Source organism: Salvia hispanica, chromosome 6, assembly GCF_023119035.1.
Source record: "Salvia hispanica cultivar TCC Black 2014 chromosome 6, UniMelb_Shisp_WGS_1.0, whole genome shotgun sequence".
Taxonomy (NCBI): domain Eukaryota; kingdom Viridiplantae; phylum Streptophyta; class Magnoliopsida; order Lamiales; family Lamiaceae; genus Salvia; species Salvia hispanica.
The window spans coordinates 42,943,631-42,965,644 of NC_062970.1; the positions used below are offsets into that span (position 1 = coordinate 42,943,631).

The 22,014-nt window shown below is 34.0% G+C and overlaps 2 protein-coding genes across 2 annotated transcripts; one reads left to right on the forward strand and one right to left on the reverse strand.

Moving 5' to 3' along the window:
* The first annotated feature begins 8,966 nt into the window (after window positions 1-8,966).
* On the forward strand, window positions 8,967-14,465 carry LOC125192654 (protein LIGHT-DEPENDENT SHORT HYPOCOTYLS 10-like). Its single transcript, XM_048090276.1, has 2 exons — window positions 8,967-9,566; window positions 14,128-14,465. Exon 1 carries the CDS (start codon window positions 8,999-9,001, stop codon window positions 9,551-9,553), a length of 555 nt encoding a protein of 184 aa, XP_047946233.1. The 5' UTR covers window positions 8,967-8,998; the 3' UTR covers window positions 9,554-9,566; window positions 14,128-14,465.
* A 6,485-nt stretch (window positions 14,466-20,950) lies between these two features.
* LOC125196319 (trihelix transcription factor ASIL2) lies at window positions 20,951-21,880 on the reverse strand (the record flags this gene model as incomplete). Its single annotated transcript, XM_048094787.1, has 1 exon — window positions 20,951-21,880. A coding segment is annotated over one exon (915 nt), but the record flags the coding sequence as incomplete, so codon positions are not given.
* Window positions 21,881-22,014: the final 134 nt, after the last annotated feature.

A 22,014-nucleotide genomic window follows, 5' to 3' on the forward strand; every position in this document is an offset into this window, starting at 1 on the left:
GAAAAGGCAAAGTTATCGGACATGAGAATCTCACCTCTAGATTTTCTTACATGCTATTCAAATTTGGATGTTTCATTTCTTAATCAGATTTTATAATAAACTAAAGATAATAATATTTCTTTAATTCATTTAAAATAAACTTGTTCATTTTCCCAAACTGATCAATTAAAGTATATCAAACGCAATTTTTGGTTTTCATACATGATACATGCATGAAAATCCTTTTGTAACATTAACAAAGAATAGAAATATGGGAGCACATGTTGCAAAGTTAATCATATTATTCTCACATAAAATGATCTCACACGGATAAAGAAATCCCTGCAACTATATATGGGAAGATGCATGAATTGAAATGGAAACATTTATTAATGGTTGGACCCATAACTTTGGGAATTCTAGCTCCAATTTTGATCCTATGTGATTCTTGATTTATCATCTTTAGGCAACTCTCAGCCTTTCTCTTGAATCTGATTCATCCCTGTGTTTTTTGTCTGGGAATATTAACATCATAAAGAATTTACCTCAGACAAATATTAAGTGTTAATTAATCTAATGGATACTTACGGCTAAAATTATAAACTTTGTTAATTCTGATTTATTTCATAATTTTCAAATTTTGAATTACATTTCATATGCTTTTGATTTATTCCACACAAAAGTTTCTGCTAAATCGAAGTTGAGGTCGCATCTACGTGGTTTAATTAATAAATGTTTCTAACCTTTTGGGGATATTGAAGTCAAAACTACAAACTTTGCTTGAATTTTAGTTTAAAACATAAACTTTGTTAATTCTTATTTATTAATTTTAACACCGAATATTTTTCCATGTAGATTTTTCCATCCACTACATCAGTTTTGATTTTGCTTAAGATTGGTCGTCATAAGAAAAATCAAAAGTTCGTGGATTGTCATTTACTACTTCCGTCACTAAAAGTTTAACACAGTTTACCATTTCGGTCCGTTCCTAAAAGTTTGGCATACTTCACTTTTTATCATTTTTGGTAGTGGACCTCATATTCCACTAACTCATTCTTACTCACATTTTATTAGAGCATCCGCAGCGGTGCTCAAAACTCCGTCCGTCCGTCCGTGCCAGCGGCACGGCGCTGCTCTTAGCTAAGAGCACGTCTGTGCCGCTGAGCACCCTTACGTGGCGTGTTCTGATTCGCCAACCGCATAGCCGTTGGCATATTCATTTTTTTTAAATACGAAATTTAATTAAAAAAATGTTTTTAAAATAAAAAAAATATTTTCCCTCTTCCCAAAAAATTATATCCGTTTTCTACCCACTTTTAATTTATTTTTCAAATTTTTTTCCCCAAAATTCACATTTTCATCTATAAATACCCCCACTTCAACACAAAAAAAAAATCACATTCTCATCTATTCTATCATCTACATTCTCTCATCTTTTTTCTTATATTCTCTCATCGAAATTCCCACCACACTACACAATGTCCGGCTCCGGCAATCGTGGTTGGAAATTTTTAATTTTAAATTTGTAGAATTTTAATTTTTAATTTTTAATTTGTAGGACTAGTCTTCAACGCGTGTAATTTTTAATTTGTAGGATTTTAATTATGCATTTTTTATTTTCTAGGATTTTAATTATGTATTTTTATTTTTTAAGATTTTAATTATGTAATTTTTATTTTTTAGGATTTTAATTATGTAATTTTTATTTTTTAATTTATTTTTATAATGTAGAAATGTTTTTAGTAATTGAAATATTTAAATTGAATAATAGAATGGTGGGACCCTTGAGCTTGTCCTTAGCTAAGAGCACGGATGTGAGTGTTGTGCTCTTAGCTAAGGACAAGGAATAAAAGTGGGTTCGGGCCCACTTCCGTGCTCTTAGCTAAGAGCACGGATGAAGATGCTCTTATAAAGCTAATACTTTAAAAATAGGACTCACATCCCATCAACTTTTTTAACTCACTTTTCATTATAATTCTTAAAATTCGTGTCGGATCAAAGTGTGTCAATATTTGAGGGACGGAGGTAATAAGTTTTAGTTACTACCACAAAAGAAAACAAAATTTCCTAAAATTTCACAATCTTAGAAGTAACTATCTTTTAATTAACACACCCCATATTTATAGATAACTTTAGAATATTTTAAAGTAGACATTTGAATTGAAAGATTTAGAATCTGAATCTTTACTACTTCAAACATTGAAACATGATCTTAAATAAAAAAACGAGGTACTAATTGGTGTTAAACAGATATTTTATTAACCTGAATACGCTTTGTGGTAATTCTAATTCGTGCATCCCTCTAAACTTGAAAAATATGAACTCGTTTATTGATTTTTCTCGTTGGTTTATGTTAATGCAGTTTATGATGTAATTAACGACTAATTTGGAATGTTCATACAGTTTATGCTGTTTTTTAAAATATTTATAAGTCCCTTAAAAAAACATACAAGTTGCTCATTAATTTTTGACTTACTGAAAAGTATTTTGTAAAACAAACTCTATCAATATAAATAAGCTATTTAATTTACCATTTTCTGTTTTTAATATAAAAAAAGCTCAAGCACAAAAAAGTTGATCAGAGACCCGCAACAAAAATCAAAATATCTTAACATAAAAGAACAAGAGAACAAATCCAAGTCTAAATAATGTTAATTCAACGAGCAAATTAGAAAGATATCACGTCAAATGGTAGTGATGAACTCTTATATTATATAAACTCCAAATTTTTAAATATAGTGTCAACACAACTTCAGCACAATGTCAACATAGTATAAAATTTCAATATTTTGATGTCAACACAATGTTAATACAATGTCAACATGGTGTCAACCATTGACACTGTGTTGATATTTTCTGTTGCTATTATTTTCTAATCTGTTGACATTTTTGAACAGTCATGATCATAGTTTGGAGTTTGTACAATATTTAGAGTTTGCATTTGATCACATCCCTCACATCAAATCTATTTCTATAGGCGAACAATAACTCCAAAGCAGCAAAAAATAATACTTTCATGGATGCACAGAGTACTTTCTCCGTCCACAAAAATTAGTTCATTTGTTGACAGCACCAGTTTTAATGAGAAATTGATAAAATAAAAGAGAATGATAAAAAAAGTGGGTAAAGTATGAGAGTATGACAAAGAATGGGTAAAGTAAGAAAGATGAAAGAAAAAATGGGTAAAGTATAAGAGAGAAACTTTTCATATTTAAAAGTTAGACTATATTTTGTGGACATTCCGAAATGACAAATGAGTCTATTTTTCATGGACGCATGGAATACTACCAAGGGTGCAACAAAGAATATATTCTTAGTCTGATAATACTCAAATCTTCTTTCAATGAGGTAATTGCGAGTGAAAAAATAGGGCACAATTTTCTAATCCATAAAATACAAAATTAATCTTTTCTTTTCTAAATCTCAATTGCTGAGTGAAATTGACATATCAAATTATCAATTCACAGTACATTAATAACCACTCTTATTAAAAATATATACATTTCCACTAAACCTATTTTTGGGAACATAAGGATTACTCCCTCCGTCCCAATAAATATGAAACATTTATTTTTCGGCACAGAGTTTTATATAGTATTGTTTTGTGACTTAAAGAAGAGAGAGCAAAGTAAGAGAGAGTGAAAAGTAGAGATAAAATTATTTCTATTTTAGGGTGTCTCCGGCGGCGCCCCTCCCACTCGCCCCTCCCATGCCACGTCAGCACTAGCCCCTCCCATTCCACTGCCACATCACTAGCCCTTCCCACTGCACTAGCCCTTCCCACTCGCCCCTCCCACTAGCCCTTCCCACAATTAAATTAATTCACAATTAAAATTTAAATTCACGGAAATAAAATTCGACACGAATACGAACGGGAAATACGAAAATTACATTAAAAAACAAAATTACATACTCCCTCCGTCCCGGCTAAGATGACACATTGCTTAGCCGGCACAAGATTTTAGGAGTTATTGGTTTAAGTGTTTAATTGGAGAGAGAAGGTGGGTGTAAGTATTAAAGTAGAGAGATAAAGAAAGATGGATATTTTAATAGGAGTGTGAAAAAGTGGTTGAGTGTATTAATTGGAGAGAGAAAGTTACCAAAAAAGGAAATGTGTCATCTTAGTTGGGACAAACTAAAAAGGAAAACGTGTCATCTTAAGCGGGACGGAGGGAGTAATAAAAAAAAATTACATAATTTTAAAAAAAACATAGTTTAAAAAAAAAAAATTTAAAATGTCGGACGTCCGACCAGGACGGGCGACCTTCGCCACTGTGGCGCCCGTCCCACTCGCCCGTCGACGGGAGGGGCGAGGCCATCGCAGGGGCACTCGGGACGGGCGTGGGCGCCCTTTCCGCCCACTGTGGCGCCCATCCGGTCGGACGTCGCCGATGGGCGAGTGGGAAGGGCGCCGTTGGAGACACCCTTAAGAAACGTTTCATTTTTAATGGGACAACTAAAAATGGAAAACATTTCATTTCTAGTGGGACAGATGGAGTATTATTTTCAATACATGCAATGCCAATATATTTCATATATATATCTCTTTCATTTTCTATCTCTTGCTTAAGAGATTTTATTTAAACAATTTCATAACTTATTAACTCTTTAAATATTTGTAATCTATCTCAGAGAATTATAACCATATAGTCTTCTAGTTTCAAGGCCTAAGCCTTTTCCGTTGTAAATATTTTATCCAAGAATAATGATGATAGTTTCTTACCAATTCTGGACCCGTTTCCTTCATTCATATATTATCTCAAAATCTATCTTTCTTCTTTTCTAGATACTCACACTTTTTTTTCCTTTTTTTTTGAAAAGTTCTAGATAGTCTTATCTAAAAAATGGTACTACTACTATTTTTGTTTGAAGATAATTTTCATCTTTTCTTAATTGATACTCCTTGATTAACTTAATTTAGATTGTATGAAAACAATGCAAAAAACACTTTATGCATAGCCTTTTAATTTAAATTTGTTCGGCCCAAATATGATACCAGTATGGTCCCGTCAAATAGGATGGAGTAAAGAAATATTGCCGACTCATTTCTTTTAGATACACACAATTTCCTTATTTTTTGTAATGTTATGCACATTCCTCTAATTTCTTTTTTTTAACAATTTTTTTTAGTTAGTTCTCAATGATTTATATTTATTTACGCTGAGAGCTTAAACGATAAAAAAAATTACTTTAATTAACTTCATATTAACTTTTGATGGAGTTTTTTGCATTAATTGTCTAATAACTAAATTTTATAAAATAATTGATTATACAAAAAAAAGCAAGTACAGTACACTATTAGGTCATACTCCGTCCAGGAGTATCATGAGTTTGGCGCAAGTTTTAAGAAATACTATTATAAAGAAAATTGGGTAGAAAAAAGTAGTGAAATGTGAATCTCATTTTTATACACTCAAAGTTTTATGATAGACTATGAGTTGAAATGGTTAATGGAATGTGGAGCATACTTACCATTTATAGTAAAAGTAAATACAGACTCTTGTGGCACACGGACCAAAATTGGAGAAACAGGTCCTAATCACGGACTGAGGGTGTAGTTTCTATCTTCCAGGTCCTTAGCTAAGCTAATTTTCTAACAGTAAATAGATAAAACTCAATCTCCCTTTCTAACTCTTGCTAGTATAAAAAACTCTTGAAAATTATGATTTGACCAACTCTTTACAAGAAAATTCTTGAAATTGGATTGTTTATATTTTATTGTATTTCTAGCTTTATTGTTTCTCAATTTAACACATTATATAACATTGCATAAAATTTCATGTCGAAAATGTTTTACTCCCTCCGTCCATGAATAAGAGTCCCGTTTTTTCATTTTTGTCCGTCCACGAATAAGAGTCCTGGTTCATAATTACCATAAATGGTAAAGAGACCTCACATTCCACTAACTCATTCCACTCACATATCATTTAAAACTAATATATACAAGTGAGACCATTATTCTACTAACTTTCTTCCATCCACTTCTCTTAACATTTCTTAAAATCCGCGCCATTTAGAAATGAGACTCTTGATCGTGGACGGAGGGAGAGAGGGAGAGAGTAATAAATTTGTTACAGCCTCTCTGTATCTTTGAACTGTAAGAGCATTTGCCAGCTTATATATGCTGGTTGATTCGAGAAAATACTTCATCTTCTTGAAAACATTTCTAAAATTGCACAATTTTAGAAATTAGGTACCGAGCTAAATTACCACCCAAAACTTACCGTTTCAAGTTTGGTAACTATTTACATTGTACGAAACATATATATTAATGGTGGCTTTATTAGAGACAGCTAAAGGTGAAAAAGATAAGTCATCATGTCATCAAATACACCTCTAAATTAAGACAACTACGTACGTACACAAATAAAAATTGATGATGGGTGTGATTCCTTTGACCATGTCAGTGTGTCACGCATATACATAAATATAAATGTACAATTTTGTTTAGCTCAAAATTAACAAACAAGTAGTACCATAACTTTGCTCTTTCTTACGGATTAAATCAAAAACAGCTAATTCAAGTAGAAATATATTTTTTTTGCTCCCTTAACTATTTATATTTTTTTTCAGGTCCTTCGAAGTTTCATTTTATTGGTTCTAATTACTTAACATTTACATTTGTAGAAAATAGACATTTTTAATATGGATGAAAAAAAATTAAATACTTGACTAGCTAAACAAATTTAAATTTCACCCTTAATTGTTTTTTTTTTTCTGGATACTTCAAATTGCGCCTTTATCTAATCAACCAGTAAATGGAAGAGTTAATCAGCAGTGGCACCAGTAAATATAATAATGATTTTGATTAATGATGGCGGCTTGAATAATTTGTCCAACTATTTAATATTTTATATTGTAGGTGGATTAGAAAATATTTTATTTCAAGATCGTATCTGATTTGAGTTTTCGTGAAAGGTTGACTTGGATATTGTTTCAAATAGTCTAGGCAATGCTCACGCAAATGGATTTGATGATTGTGCAATCTCCAAATTTTGATTAGCTGTAACTTCAATTTCCCACTCAACCGGCACCGTAATTATTTTTTCTCTTCTCCTAACCCTAAATTATCATATTCGAATTATTTATTAAATAGTGCAATTGATGATCCATAATAAATTACTACTATATGGAAGTCATATTCAAGTCAATATACCATTAAGACTTTGAGATATTTTCACAACAATAGTTGGATTAGGGGTGACAAATCGTTCGTGTTGGATCATTATCGGGTCAACCTGTTAATGACACGATCCAATATGAGCAAACGCGAGCACGACCCGTTAAGAAAATTCCAAACCCGAACTCGAACCCAAACACGAACACGACCCGCTACCCTCAAATTAAACCTGAACACGGCACGAAACCAACACGAAGCCATTAATGATACGAACCACTTTGGGTTAACATGACACGAGAACAATACGTACATGGCACGACACTATAACAACACGACCTGATAACACGGTAAGAATCTGATTACAACTGCTATTGATTAACAAAAGTTACAAAACCATGAATCTGATCTTTAACAAGAGTCTAATTAAAAACCTAAAATCTGATTATACAATGTGATCTGATGAACAATAACATAAATAGATTCATAGCAAAGAAATCCAAAAATAATTTATTTTTAAAATACTAAAAATTAATAATATTATAATATTACTTCCTCCGTCCCATAGAAATAGACCAAAAGTCTTTTTTCGTCTGTCGCATAAAAATAGTTCATATCCATTTATGAAAACCTTTTACTCCTTTTTACTTTATCATTTATGGGTCCCACAATTAACTACACAATTTCAACTACTTTTTTTCATATTCTCTTACTTTACCAATTACACATTAAAACTCGTGTCAACCCCAAATGGCCTATTTCTATAGGTCGGACGGAGTATTTTTTAACAGGTAACCCGAACACGACACGAATTTTTCGTCTCCTTAACGTGTCGACCTGATAAGGATATGAACCCAATAAGCTTTGACCCAAACCTATTAATTTCGTGCGGATTCGTGTCGGGTTATTGCATCGTACCAAAAATTGTCAACCCTAAGTAGGACACTAAAGTCTGCAACGATCGACTCCTCAAAGGGCTAACATCGTCATTTATCATAGTCATGTTGATCATGTCTAGCTTATTTCCTAGATCACCACTCTGAGTTAGCTCCCAAACATTGTCGTCGGTCAGGTCTAGCCCTTTTCCCATACTACCATTTGAGTCCTTAACAAGATACCATGTACCAATAGTAATTTTGTTCGATCCAATTAATATTCCATCCGTTTGTGATTAGGAGTCTTGGTTTGCCATTTAGGTTTATGAGCAATTAGGAGTTTCGATTCACTTTTACTAAAAATGATAAGTATGTATACTTACATTGTATCGATCAACTAAATTGGGACTTCTAATCGATGACGTAGGGTGTAAAATTTTTAGTCAATAGATATAACTCATGAAGGTGAGAGCCTATAAGTTATAATCAATGATTACGGAGAAAAAGCCAAAGAATACTCGCCATATAGTACTCACGAATTAATCACTCCACAAGAAAAACTCAAGAATTAACTAAGCCATACTATTTATTATTAAATGTTATTCACGTGCACAACCCAATTTGTACCCATCCTTTTCAAAATTCGAACGCAAATTTCCTCTCAACATACATACATATACTATTGAAAATTAGGGGGCCGTGACACTCCATTCACGGGGAGAAAGGAATCATAAATTCATCAATCGATGTACAACAAAAAACCACAATAATACACCTAAAACGATGCTTTCACACCAATAATTAAATCTAAGATTAAAAATTAAAAAAGTAATCTCAGTGCATTTAAAAAGAGACGTTGAAAATTAATTCATGAGAGAGAAGAAAAAAATAAAATTAAAGCAAGAACAAAAGCACTCTCATCAGGCCCCACCCCATGTCCCCTCCATAGACTCAAAAACTTTGATCATAAATCAAATTAAAATCTTTTCTTCACCATTCCAATCTTTTCCAATTACCAAAAATAGCCATGAATAACAATAATTCTCTCTCCGCCGATAATAATCAGTCGGCTAGCGGCTCAGGGGCGGCTGCTTCTGTTAACAATCAGCCGCCCCTGAGCCGTTACGAGTCTCAGAAGAGACGGGACTGGAACACGTTCGGACAGTATCTGAAGAATCAGCGGCCGCCGGTGTCGGTGGCGCAGTGCAATTGCAACCACGTGCTTGAATTCATGAGGTATTTGGACCAATTCGGGAAGACCAAGGTCCACTTGCACGGGTGCGCGTTTTTCGGGCAGCCCGACCCGCCCGCCCCGTGCACGTGCCCGCTGAGGCAGGCGTGGGGGAGCCTCGACGCCCTCGTGGGGCGGCTCAGGGCCGCCTACGAGGAGCACGGAGGGTCCCCCGAGACGAACCCGTTTGGCAACGGGGCGATTCGGGTTTATCTCCGGGAGGTGAAGGACTGCCAGTCGAAGGCGAGAGGGATTCCGTACAAGAAGAAGAAGAAGCGGAAATTCAATCAAACGACGTCGTCGCAGCAAGAGGATCAGCTGCTTGTCAAGAACCCCAAGCTGCCTGCTTGAAAAACATTAATTGGTAAGTTTTTATGTTTTTTTGTGAGCTTCGGAATACTAGGAAAGGGACAGGTGATGTGTCTGAAAAAGCTTTGAGATTAAACTTTGCTGAATTAATTGATTTGGGGAATAGAGAGAAGAGAGAGAGAGAGAGAGAGGGGGGAGGACCACACGATCTCAACCGCAATAGTATATTTAAGAGAATACTGTACATTTTCAGAAATCCAGAAACCCTAGAATCATAATTTGGGAAACCCTAATTCTAATTGAAATGGGAAGATTCAGGATTGGTAGTGTTGAGTTGAGCAGAAGCTTTATTATTTTCTAAATATTAAAAAAATGTTACATGTATCTACTGATCTAATTTGGTTTGTTTGTTTCTCTCTCAAATCATGGGGGATTAAAAAATTAGCTATGATATAGTGTGGTTAATAAACAATTTTAATTTGGGCCTTTGGGATCTGGGACATGAATGACATTTCATCGTATCACCATGTCTGATTTTGCATGATTTGGGGAATATCTAAAATAAACAAATTTGTATTTTAATACCATATGTATGTATAAATCATTCAACTATATAGTACATAGGTATATATGGTTGAATAGTGGTTAGTAGTTACAAATCATTTGAATCCAAAATTGTCTCCTTCTATTCATTTCTGTATGAGATTTACTATTTATGATTGGGCTTGTGTGTCTATATGTATATATGAATAATCACTTTTTCGTAGATTCCATATGCTATAGGTTTCCAAATATGGATTTATAGTAGTTGTAATGAAGAAGATGAAGTATCATTATCTGTTTTTGAAATTAAAGTCCTATCAAATTTGAAGACATTTCAAAATATTGAAAAAAAAGGTACGGTGTGATAAGATATATACTCAAATAGATGCAATGCACCATGCTAATGTAGGTCCCTAATTGATTAATGCGATTCCTTCGATCTGTATTATTCTGCTTCGAATAGTCTTCCCTCTTTGCAAAATTCAAATCAGAAAAAAAAGTTCAAATTTTCCATATATAAATGATGGTGTTGAACTATATATACAATTCTAATGTTCGTTTTGTTTTGACAAAAATTAAACACTACATGTAGGTAAGTTTTCCTCCAAATTTTTTTTTTGAAAAGTGACTATAATTATTTTTCATTTTTTCCATATATAGAGATGTTCTTGTCGGTTGAGAAAAGATTGATTCGATTTGCATCCATTAAAGTCAAAGACTCATTGATTTAATTATTTTTAATCACTGATTATATTTAGTCGGTAAAACTAAATTTCAACTGTAAAAACTTTTTTTAAAATTTTGTAAATAAATCTTATGGATGTTGCTGAAGTGTTGGCAATGTATTTACATATATGTATTATAAACCACTTTAAATTAAATAGTACTAATATACAGTTGTGTTCACCAATCTGATTAAATTTTCTGGTCGGCTCTATATATAGTGAGGTCAAAGATGTCTATAGAATGCTTTGGGAAAGTTATTTCACGAGATTTTCACAGATTAAAAATCTGTTTCTACTTCCATACGATACCAATTATTGTGAAAGATTTGATTTGTTTTGTCGGTAGCATTTGTCAATTTAGGAACGCTTTCTCTAATAATCAGAAAATAGCATCAGATTGCCGACATGAGGATTCTTCTATTCTATATTTTGTTTCAATTTTCATATTTATAGTATTTTGTTTGATTATCATTAGAGTAATATGAGGAGAGACTATCTTAGTATATATATTAGGCCATAATTCGGTAATTAATATCCTTTTAGGCAAAAGAATTAATTATGTATTAATCATTGAAAACATGAAGTAAAGATTTAATTGGAGTGTCTCACCAATCATTGAACACAAGTAAGTGTTTGATATTGCTGAATTCTTACAATGAAAAAGTGGTTGAATATTGATTGTGGCTTCTCATGAGATGATAAGTATATTAAGATAGGGAGTCAAAAGTGAAAGTTTTGTGTGTGTTTCTATGATCATGGAGTAGTAGGATGACTCCTTTAATTGTCGCTCCATAGTGCATAAAATGTGTGGGTTACTTCAAGTTCATGATTCAGTAGTGATTCATTGTGTGTATTAGTAATTTTTCTGTTAATTTTTTTGTCGCATTTTGCTTATAGTTTTCATAAAGAAGTTCATGTTTTAGAGTCACCAATGCTGGAGCTCACAGTAGTTGGTTGATCCATGATAGATTAGGAGTTTCTTATATTCGTTAGTTGGTTTGTCTTCGGCTTTAGCAGCTTTCTTTAACAAAAAAAGGGAGTTGTAGCTTAATACAAAACCATGTGAAATGGAAAGAGGTTGACCCCCTCCTTGCATTCCACACTTTCATGTGGAATCAATGCAAGATACGTATCAATCCATCTTCCTTTTGAATCAAAGGTTCACGTATGGCACACACCGTGGCCAACCCAAAGCCGCATGACCACCGTCCTTTTGTTGCCCTTTCCCTTGGGTCTTATATGTCATTCCAAATCAATGTGGGATATGTATCAATAATGCCCTTTTGGTAGCCCTAATTTAACCCAAAACCATATTCCCTATAATATGTCATTCAATATTTTTCATATGGAACCGATATGAAAAAGGATATATATCATAAGATGTGGTAGACATCTATGCAAAATTGAATAAAAATTATTATAATGATCTTTTAATGGAGAAAATGCAGCTCAAAGGTGAAAGATTGCTTGAATAGGGTGCATGGTGACTTGGGATAGTGCAATGTAGGCTAAAAGGATTGTGAAGGTTTTTTAATCAATCCTTAAAAATGCAGTTAATCAATTTTATTATTGGCATTAGGTTATAATCCAACTCTTTTGAGCATATGTATGTGTATGTATTATCTCTTTTGACCTACTTGAATTGAGCCAAGTTCTTTTAAACAAAAAGTAGTGCTTTGAAAGGTTTTTTTAGCCTTGTAATTTTATGTATATTGACACCATGTTTAGTCCCTTAACTTTATCTCGATTAGCAGAGTTTTTTTATAAACTTTCATAAGTTCGGCGCTTTTAGTCCCATTTAATCTAGTTAAATTGGTCGATGTCATCGATAAAAAAGATACAACATTAAATGAAATTACATAAAAACTTAGAAATTGATTTAAAAAAATTAGGAATTTCCCGAAAAGTCATAAGAATCGTGACATGTTACAAAAACTCAAATCTCTAATTAAGATTCTAGTGACTCGTATTTGGGGGAAAAAGGTTTAGGTAACAGATGTTTTTGATAGTTTTAGGGCTATCATGGATAAATCTATATTGTGAATTTGAAATTCATTAGAATGTAGTATGAAACTCTTAGTTTTTTCCTAAATCAATATGCTATAGGAAATGTGTTTACTTATATTATAGGATGCATATTGTTGTCAATAAATCAACATAGTATCAATCAACAATTCACATGTAGAGACTGCTAAATCTCTCATAAATTTATACTTGCGCATGTAAACATGTCCCTTGCATATTTTACTATATATATTGTTTTATTTTTATGTTATACGAAAGGCTCAAATAAAAAAGATAATGAGCTAGCCGCGAGGATGAATCCATAAATGTATGGTTCGATCCCAAAGACATGGGGCGTTGGGTTCGGTTGGCAAAGATTTCAAGATTTATTCTGATTATCTCAACTCGTTGCTCTCGTGGGTTGGCCCTAAGCAAACTCTTTAATGGACTACCGCAAGAGTCCATCTAATTGATAGTGTATATTAGTTCCAGATTTGCATTTGCCGAAATCTATCACTTTGTTGCTCACTAAAGTTGCCAATAATTGCAAACTACGGTGGTTCGATCTTGAAGATACCGAAGAAACGAAGTTAAATCTAAGGTGCGATGAGTGTTGCTTAGTATCATTGGAAGCAAACCCGAAGTATGACAATGCCTTAATCTTATAGACATTGTTCTGATAAATTAGCTTAGTCGCCTTTGCTTTTAAATACCCTATTCATTGTCGATTGTCGCAACATATGACATATTTAAATTCTCAAAAACTGTCGACTTGAGCAGTTTAAGGCTATGGGTTTTTTTTTGTTTGCCTTTCGTGAATTTTTTGTTTTTTCTTGGTTTTTGTGTTTGTCGAATCTCTATCTAGTTGTTTGGTTTGTTTGTGTTGTTTGTTGCGTGCTATTTGGATATGATGCATGATGCGAGATCGATACATCTCCTAAAGAAGATAGACGGGCTTGACATTGTAGTGCATGTGTGTTGTCGTTTGTTAGTTGATTCTGTTCTTTGTTAGCTTTTGTGTTGTTTTTTTTAGTATACCTTGTTGATATGTTGGTTTGCAGTGGATATTGTTTTTGATGGACTTTGCTTGCCATCTCCCGGCTTTGATCATTTTTCATTCACAAAAATATTTGTCACATGATTGTTGGTTTTAGAATTAAAACGATTAGCATAAAATGAAACTAAAAAACGTGCTATGCATGAGTGAGAAGAATGATCAACTTGATCTGATTCAATCTATCTAGTGGAACAAGAGCAAAATTTTCTAATCAATATGCAAGTGTTTTATTGCTTGTACAATATTAATCTAAATTTTCTATTACTGTTTTTTACTCTAATTTGCAGGTCTAAATTCACATAGCAAGAAGTTGTAGTGGATGGAGAGAAGAAGTAAATTGTTACTCGTCACCACATGAGAAAGCTTGGGTATGAATAACAGACATTTTAAGTGATGTAAAACTGCTACATCAAGAGCATTTCCTATATTATTGTAGATGTAGTTTAATATAGTAAATATACATATAATATAGTTTAATATAGTAATTTTATATATATATATATGTTGTTGTAGTTTGGTGTTATTGTAGTACTCTAGCTAGAGGGCTTACATTTAGATACCATTCGAATTATTTGTGGTTTCAATTTTCAAGCTCAAAAAAAGTTGATCGATATATTTAGTACAATTGAGGGCCGGGTTCGTGTTTTGTTCTTGGAAAACTATTGTACATATGTAATTATATGCATATGGTCATATATTCTATAAGGTAAATGCAAATTTTTCGTACTTGAAAGATGCAGGTGGGTACTTTACTTAAGAATAATACTCTCATGAATTTCCTTTTTCAACATGAGTTTTAAGACGGGAGAACTATGAGTTGAGAAAGATATAGAAATATGAATATCATCATGTGGTGCAATTTCGAGCATAGGAATGCTGGATGGATATCTAGGGGTGGTAAATCGTGCGTGTTGTGTCATTATCGTGTCGGCACAATAACAACAAACACGAACACGACTCGTTAAGAAAACTCCAAATACGAACACGACCCGCTACCCTCAGACACAAACACGACATGAATCACTTCGGGTCAACACGACACGATAACAACACATATATGACACGACACAATAACGACACTATATTAATATTATTTCTTAACGTGTAGCACGAACACGACACTATACTAATAGTAAGTGCTTCATTAGACTAAACCTAATTTAAATTTTAAAATAAATAAAATAATAATAATAATATAATATATTGATATTATTTCTTAACGAGTAACACGAACACGACACAAAATTTTTGTATCGTTATCGTGTCGACACGATAAGTGCACGAACCCAATAAACTTTGACACATACCCATTAATTTCGTGCGAATTCGTTAAATTTATTGGAGCAAATCATTTAGTTACGATAGCCCATTAATATATACAAGAAGGCAGTGACACATTAGCAAGGAAAATATGACATTTCCTAAAGTTATAATATCACAGGCCACTGAGTACATAACATATTTTTAATAGAATCCCTAGAATGTACTCCCTCCGTTCCATAGTAATGAAAGCGTTTTTTTTTCGGTACGGAGATTAAAAAAAATTGTGTGAGTTAAGTAAAGAGAGAATAAAGTGGAAAATGAAAAATGTAGAGAGATGAAGAGAGGAAAAAAAGTAAGAGAGAGTAAAGTAGGTGTGGAAAAGTGTGTTTGACTTTTACTAAAAAATGAAACGACTCTATTACTATGGAACGTACAAAAATGGCAAAATAACTATATTACTATTGAACGGAGGAAGTAGTAAAATATCTAGATTTTTCTGGAGAAAAATCTAGATATAAAATATTAAAAAGAACCTAGTAGAGAATTCTAGAATATGAAATAAATGCCTATAAATATGGCATACCATTTTCCAAAAGTTGAGAAGTTCAACAAGTTTGAAATAGACAGTTTCTTTAGTTTCCCCACATCACATTACCTCTTCTAAATTATTTCCCATATATTCCACACATTCTCCTCTCTAATATTTCCTCCAAACTGAATTACTCCTCTAACATATATCTTATATTCCAACCATTTCTATGTCCTCCAACATATATCTTATATTCCAACAATTTCGTAGGTCCAACTCTATGCTTTGCACTCAGGCAACGGAAGTCTAATTCCAATCTCTCAACTGGTCTCGACCCCACAAATTCGAGCCATTTTGTGATTGAGCTCTGTGCTGACTAGAAACAAATTACTGTTTCAAGAAGGGGGCTTGATGCGATTCGAGAGCTGAATTGACTGCTTTGATGTGCTTGCATGCTTGCATGTCTTCGCATCCCCATGAGTTGTGCTCAATTTCAGTGGATTTCATGATTTTGTGGCCAATACTATTGATATCGAATAAGTCGAGATTAGGAGTGTGCTTCCATAAATCCGACCATTGGGGTGAAAGAAAGAACACTAGACAGATTAAAGAAAAGCGTGAAGAAAAACGCGTGAAAGAAAGAACAAACGTAGGAAGAGTCGTGCCAAAAAAAATTGTCAACCCTGATCATTAATTACCTTGATCTGTCTTGGTTACTTCAATCTTTTGAAGTGGTGTGTTTCTCTTCCCTTAGTCCTCTTGCTCGCTCTTTGGCTAAATAGGGTTTGTTGGCCGGTCTTGTTGATTTTTTTCAGATTCTTGTTTTGTTATTGTTGTCTTATGGGCTTTCACTCACCACCTAATAGTTTGAGATTTGTGATTATATAAAAGTATAGACATCATTATATATAGAATATATTAATTTTATAATAAAATATAAATAAAATAAATTATACTTAGCCTTTATAGCACAGATGAAATAAGATTCCGCATAACTGCTTTATAGTGTTATGGAAAAAAAACACTTTTGTATAACAGGTGGATTATTATATATGGTGCAATTTCGTGCTTATGTTTCTTATGTAACTAGACCAAATACAACCACAATTAACATGTCTTAATTGATAAAAATATGTCCTCTGATTTATAGGATGGGAGATTGAGTCATCTTGACAATTTAGTGGATCCGAATACCAATTTGTACTCCCTTCATTCTATAATAGTGGTTATTTTTGTCATTTTTGGTATATTCTATAATAACTGAGTCATTTCCCTTTTTAATAAAAGTCGAACATATTTCTTCTCGCTTAATCTACTCTCTCTTATTTTACTGTATCTTTATTCTCTCTTACTTTATTATATTTTTATCTCTCTATCTTTTTCATTTACTATTTTATTCTTCATTTACTTAACCCACTTAACACAACTTTTTTTAATTTCCATAACAGAAAGAAATGTCTCCACTACTATGGAATTGAGTATCAACTTAATATTAACATTTGTAAAAAATATCAACCAAATGCAGTTCATTTAGATCAACACTCTCACAATTGATAAAATAACCTATAAAGTGTACAGATCCGGCGGATTTAATCACGAGATTCAAATTAGTGAATTACAAATCATAACCCAATATTTTTATTTCGAAGTACAAATTTGATCACAATTCACGGGGCAAGTCTCTTTCTCCATTATTTTAAAGAAAAAAACAAGATTCCAAATTGAACTAATGTTTAAAAATAATAAAAGAAACATCATTTTCGAAAATGTACTCTCCAAACAAAATACGACATGTTAGGATCTATGCTTCCAAATTAAATCTCATCACGTGAACTCAGTTGAGCCTTTATTATTCTCCATGCACATTTTTAGGTGAAATAACTCATTCCACCACTACTGCCCCACCAGAAATAAGGGGCTCAGTTCTTATCGTACAAGATTATTATCGTGTCAATCTATCAGAGACTCAATTTAGGACATAACTCAAACTCGGTTTGTTAAGGAAATTATCATCCGAACACAAACCAGGCCGTTTACCTTCAAATCTGAACCCAATACGAACCCGTTAAAGATATGATATAATATAATATGGATCAAGGACGGGTCCAGGAATGTAAATGGAAGGGGGAAAAATTATATATACAGATAATTTGAGAATTTAAGAAGGGGCAAATATAAAGAAATTTTACAAATTTTGCAAAATTATTAAATAAAATAGTATATATCAATATATTTGAGGAGGGGCATTTGCCCCACCTAGTAATACACTACATCCGTCCCTGATATGGATAGACACGACGCGATTATAACCCGACAACGACCCAGAACTTGATTTACATAACTAAAATGTGATTTACACAATTAAAATACTATATTACACAATTACCTTATTTTCAAATTTGATTTACACAATAAAAAACTAAAGCTATAAAATATATTCCCTCCGTTCCATAGTAATAGAGTCATTTTGTCATTTTGGTACGTTCCACAGTAATAGAGTCATTTCTCATTTTAGTAAAAGTCAACACATTTTTCCACACCCGTTTTACTCTCTCTTACTTTATTCTCTCTTCATCTGTCTACCTTTTTCATTTTTCACTTTACTCTCTCTTTACTTAACTCACCTAACACAATTTTTCTTAATCTCCGTGCCGAAAAGAAACGTCTCCATTACTATGGAACGGAGGGAGTATAATTTTTAAATAATTAAAACCATCTTATTTCTTTCTGGCACGAGGTTTAAGAAATGTGAGTGGAAAAAAGTTAGTGGTATATGAGTCTTACTTGTATATACTTTTACTTTTAAATGAAATATGAGTGGAATAAGTCAGTGGAATGTAGACCTATTATCATTTATAGTTAAAACGAACCGAGACTCCTATTCACAGTAGGACCGAAATAGAAAAATGGGACTCCTATTCCTAGACGGATGGAGTAATATTATTTCAAATAGGTTATCTGAACCTAGCCTAACCTGAATCCAAACTGAATTATCAGGTTCCTAACGGGTCAACCCCAATAAGGACTCAAACCCAATAAAATTTGACTTAAACCTATTAATAATGTGTGTGTTCATGTCGAATTATCATGTCGTGTACAAAACTGTATGTTAGAAATGAGTCACACACCCCTTTAAAATGCCTTGTTTATAGATGAGTTAAGATTATCAATTTATCTGTGGGATAAGAAGAGGTTTCAATACGCCACGCAATGTATGGGTTGGAAAGATCTTCGGACTTCCACACTTACAAAAAAGAAACTCATCACCGACTTGAGCCCGCTCTAATAACATGTTAAAAATAGGCTAATCATCCACCCAAAAGTACTCGAAGAGGGAAGGGCAATCCGCTCATTTATTAAGGAGTTAGGATCACCAATTCGTTGATGTGAGATAAAAAGAGGTTTAAATACTGTCAACCCTACCGGTGATTATTCTAACCATTAATTATAATTTGGAATAGATAAAATTTTCCTACACGCTTTTAGTTCATCATAAATCGTTCTGCAAATTTGTATAGTTACGTTTATGTAGAGGCCCAAAGGTAGATAACTCTAACAGCAGAAACTGAAGTAAACTACGAATGATTATATGAAAACACATTCAAACACTAACAAGTTGCTATATGAACTGACAATAACAAAAATTAATGATCCTAAACAGGCAGATAAAAGTAGATTTTGATCAAAGGAAGCCTAACATTGACATGAATCACTCTTCTACATAAAAATTAGCTAGTCAATATCTTTCCCGGCCAAAGAATCTTCTTCACCTATCAACAAGAAGAAATACCATATTGTTCCGCTGCTCAATGCTCGACCGCACCAAGGATTTGCACAGTCCCAGTCCACACCACTAGCTATACATATCTGCATAATTGCCAGGAAATCACAACTCAGAAAACAAATCAAGAAGATAAGCATGCGAAATGCAGATAGATAGGGATACAAACAATTTAATAATTTCCCCAGAGAAACTGTTCCAAATTATGCAACAGCCAATTGTAGATAGATGGTGATACAAACAATTTAGGGGCAGGGTAGATAACTCGATTATCTTTGAGTTAGATGACCAAAAATGACCTAAAATGTGTGCTCTTATCATGTTTTGTTTATTTATCTTCTCTACCAAATGCTTTTCCCAGAGAAACTGTTCCAAAATATGCAATTGCCAAAATCAAAATGTGAAACTGTTCCAAAATATGCAATTGCCAAAATCAAAATGTGAAACTGTTCCAAAATATACATCCACTTTTGACATATAACCACTCAAGTCAAACAAGCAAGGGGGAAAAGATTAAAACAAGTTGTACTGAGAGGTAAATGAACAGCTCAATTCCAGAGCCAAAAGGATTCATAATCCAACTGGGGCCATTTCAGTTGAAGTACTGAACCTATATTAGCCCATCCAGTATGAAAAGGCACAGATATAAAAGATAGGGCAAAGATGGAAGGGTAAAAAGCCCTGCTCAAATAATAGATTTAATTGGTCTTGTATAGATCTAAATATTTAATCTTTCAGAAGCATTCATTCAAAATAAAGCAACAGTGGCATTGTGACAATATAGGATTAAGCAAAACTAACTTGATATTAGCATAGGTAGGCAATCAGTTCAGTATTACTTTTATTTCAGTGTATTAGAATCATCATTGTCTATTACGATGCATGCAACTAAATGTTACCAACCAAGAGAGTTTGTCAGCCATCAAAGCCAAACCCAGGCTTCATAGTTCATCCTAAGGAACATTGTAAGATGCAAGCAAACTTAAGACCTATATCTAGGATTTATAGTCCATCAACCACACAAAAAGAAGCTGATTATTCACTCATGCATTCATAATTATTAGGCCAACACTTCTTTAAGTATAGTACTCCTATTTAAGAACATACTTGGGATGGGAGTTTCCAACATGGTGACATGATCACTTTCCTCTTCCCTCAATAATCCTAATATCAAGGACAACAAGATGCACCAAGGGCTAATATAACAGAATGTGCAGACCAATTCTCATCTATAACGGAAACAAATAAAATGTGGGAACGAGCTAGAATCACACACACACGTATACATATATAAAAGTCAATATGCAATGACAAACAATAACCAGCTACTATATGAGAAACACATGTAGGGAACCAACCAGAATCACCAAGGTAATAGAAGCCTCAACCTGAACAGTATTGCAGAGTTATTCTTAGTCAAACTAGTTAGCAGTACATCGTGCCAAACTATGCAAACTCTTTATGCAATTTCATTTATATAACCAACCAAATAAAAAAAAAGAACAGGCAAACATATAACTAAATGTCAGAAATTGATAGAAAAACGATTATATCACAATATAGTAGCAGTTATACCATCAGAAGATCCAGGTCGTTTAGTTCGCTTGACCTTCTCTAACTGGACCTGTGTATCCATAAACAATTGCATCCTTTGAACCTCCAAATCTTTAGCAAACTGCATCCTTTGCTTCTCCAACTCCACCATCTGCCTCAGCTTATTACCCTCTACCTTCTCAAAAATTTCCCCAAAATTCTCTATAGCCTTTGCCAGTCTCCTCATCCCTTCTTGCCCTACCTGTTCGTCGTCTTCAGCCTCATCCTCGCTCCCCTCCACTTCATCACCCTCCAACTCATCATCATCATCATCAGCCTCATCGTCAGGTGCAGCCGCTGCAGCAGCCATCGCCGAGTAATTTCTCCTGAAGAACGACTTATCCACGACCGGCGACGTCATTGGACGCTTCTGCGGCAGACTAAACGGCGTCACCACGGCAGGATTCATCGGTTTGCGATAGGATAACGGCACAGCCAGCGGCGGAGCAGGCAGAGACAGCTGCGGCGCAGATTGAGGCGACGTAATCACCTTGCTCTGCTGGTGCTTGTTGAAATTAGACCCGATCAAGTGCTCGAGAGTGGAGAAAAACGGCCAGGACGAGGCTAGGGCACCGTTGGATTCAGCGATCCTCGTCCTCTCCGTCTTGTACTTCTTCTTCAGAGTATCGATCCGGTTCTTACACTGCACGTCGGTGCGGTGCGTCTTCTTCGTGTGGCCGTGGAGCGCGTTCACCGCATCGGCCACCTCCTGCCAATCCTTCTGGCGGAGGTTGCCGCGGTTGAGCTCGAGGTAGCGCTGTCCCCAGGTATCGACGAGCGTGGCCGTCGCCTCCTCCGTCCAGCAGTCCTCGCGGAAAGGACCCTGCCGCGGCGGCGCCGGCGCGTGCGGAGTCGAATGAGATGAGGATAATTTGGTTAGTGTAAGATCCAAATGAGATCATACTCATAAATCAGTTATCGTGTTTCAAGCTCCAAACATGATTACACTATTTAACTCATTTTTAAACCTTGCACAATAAAAAGGTTTTACATATACTCCATTTATAT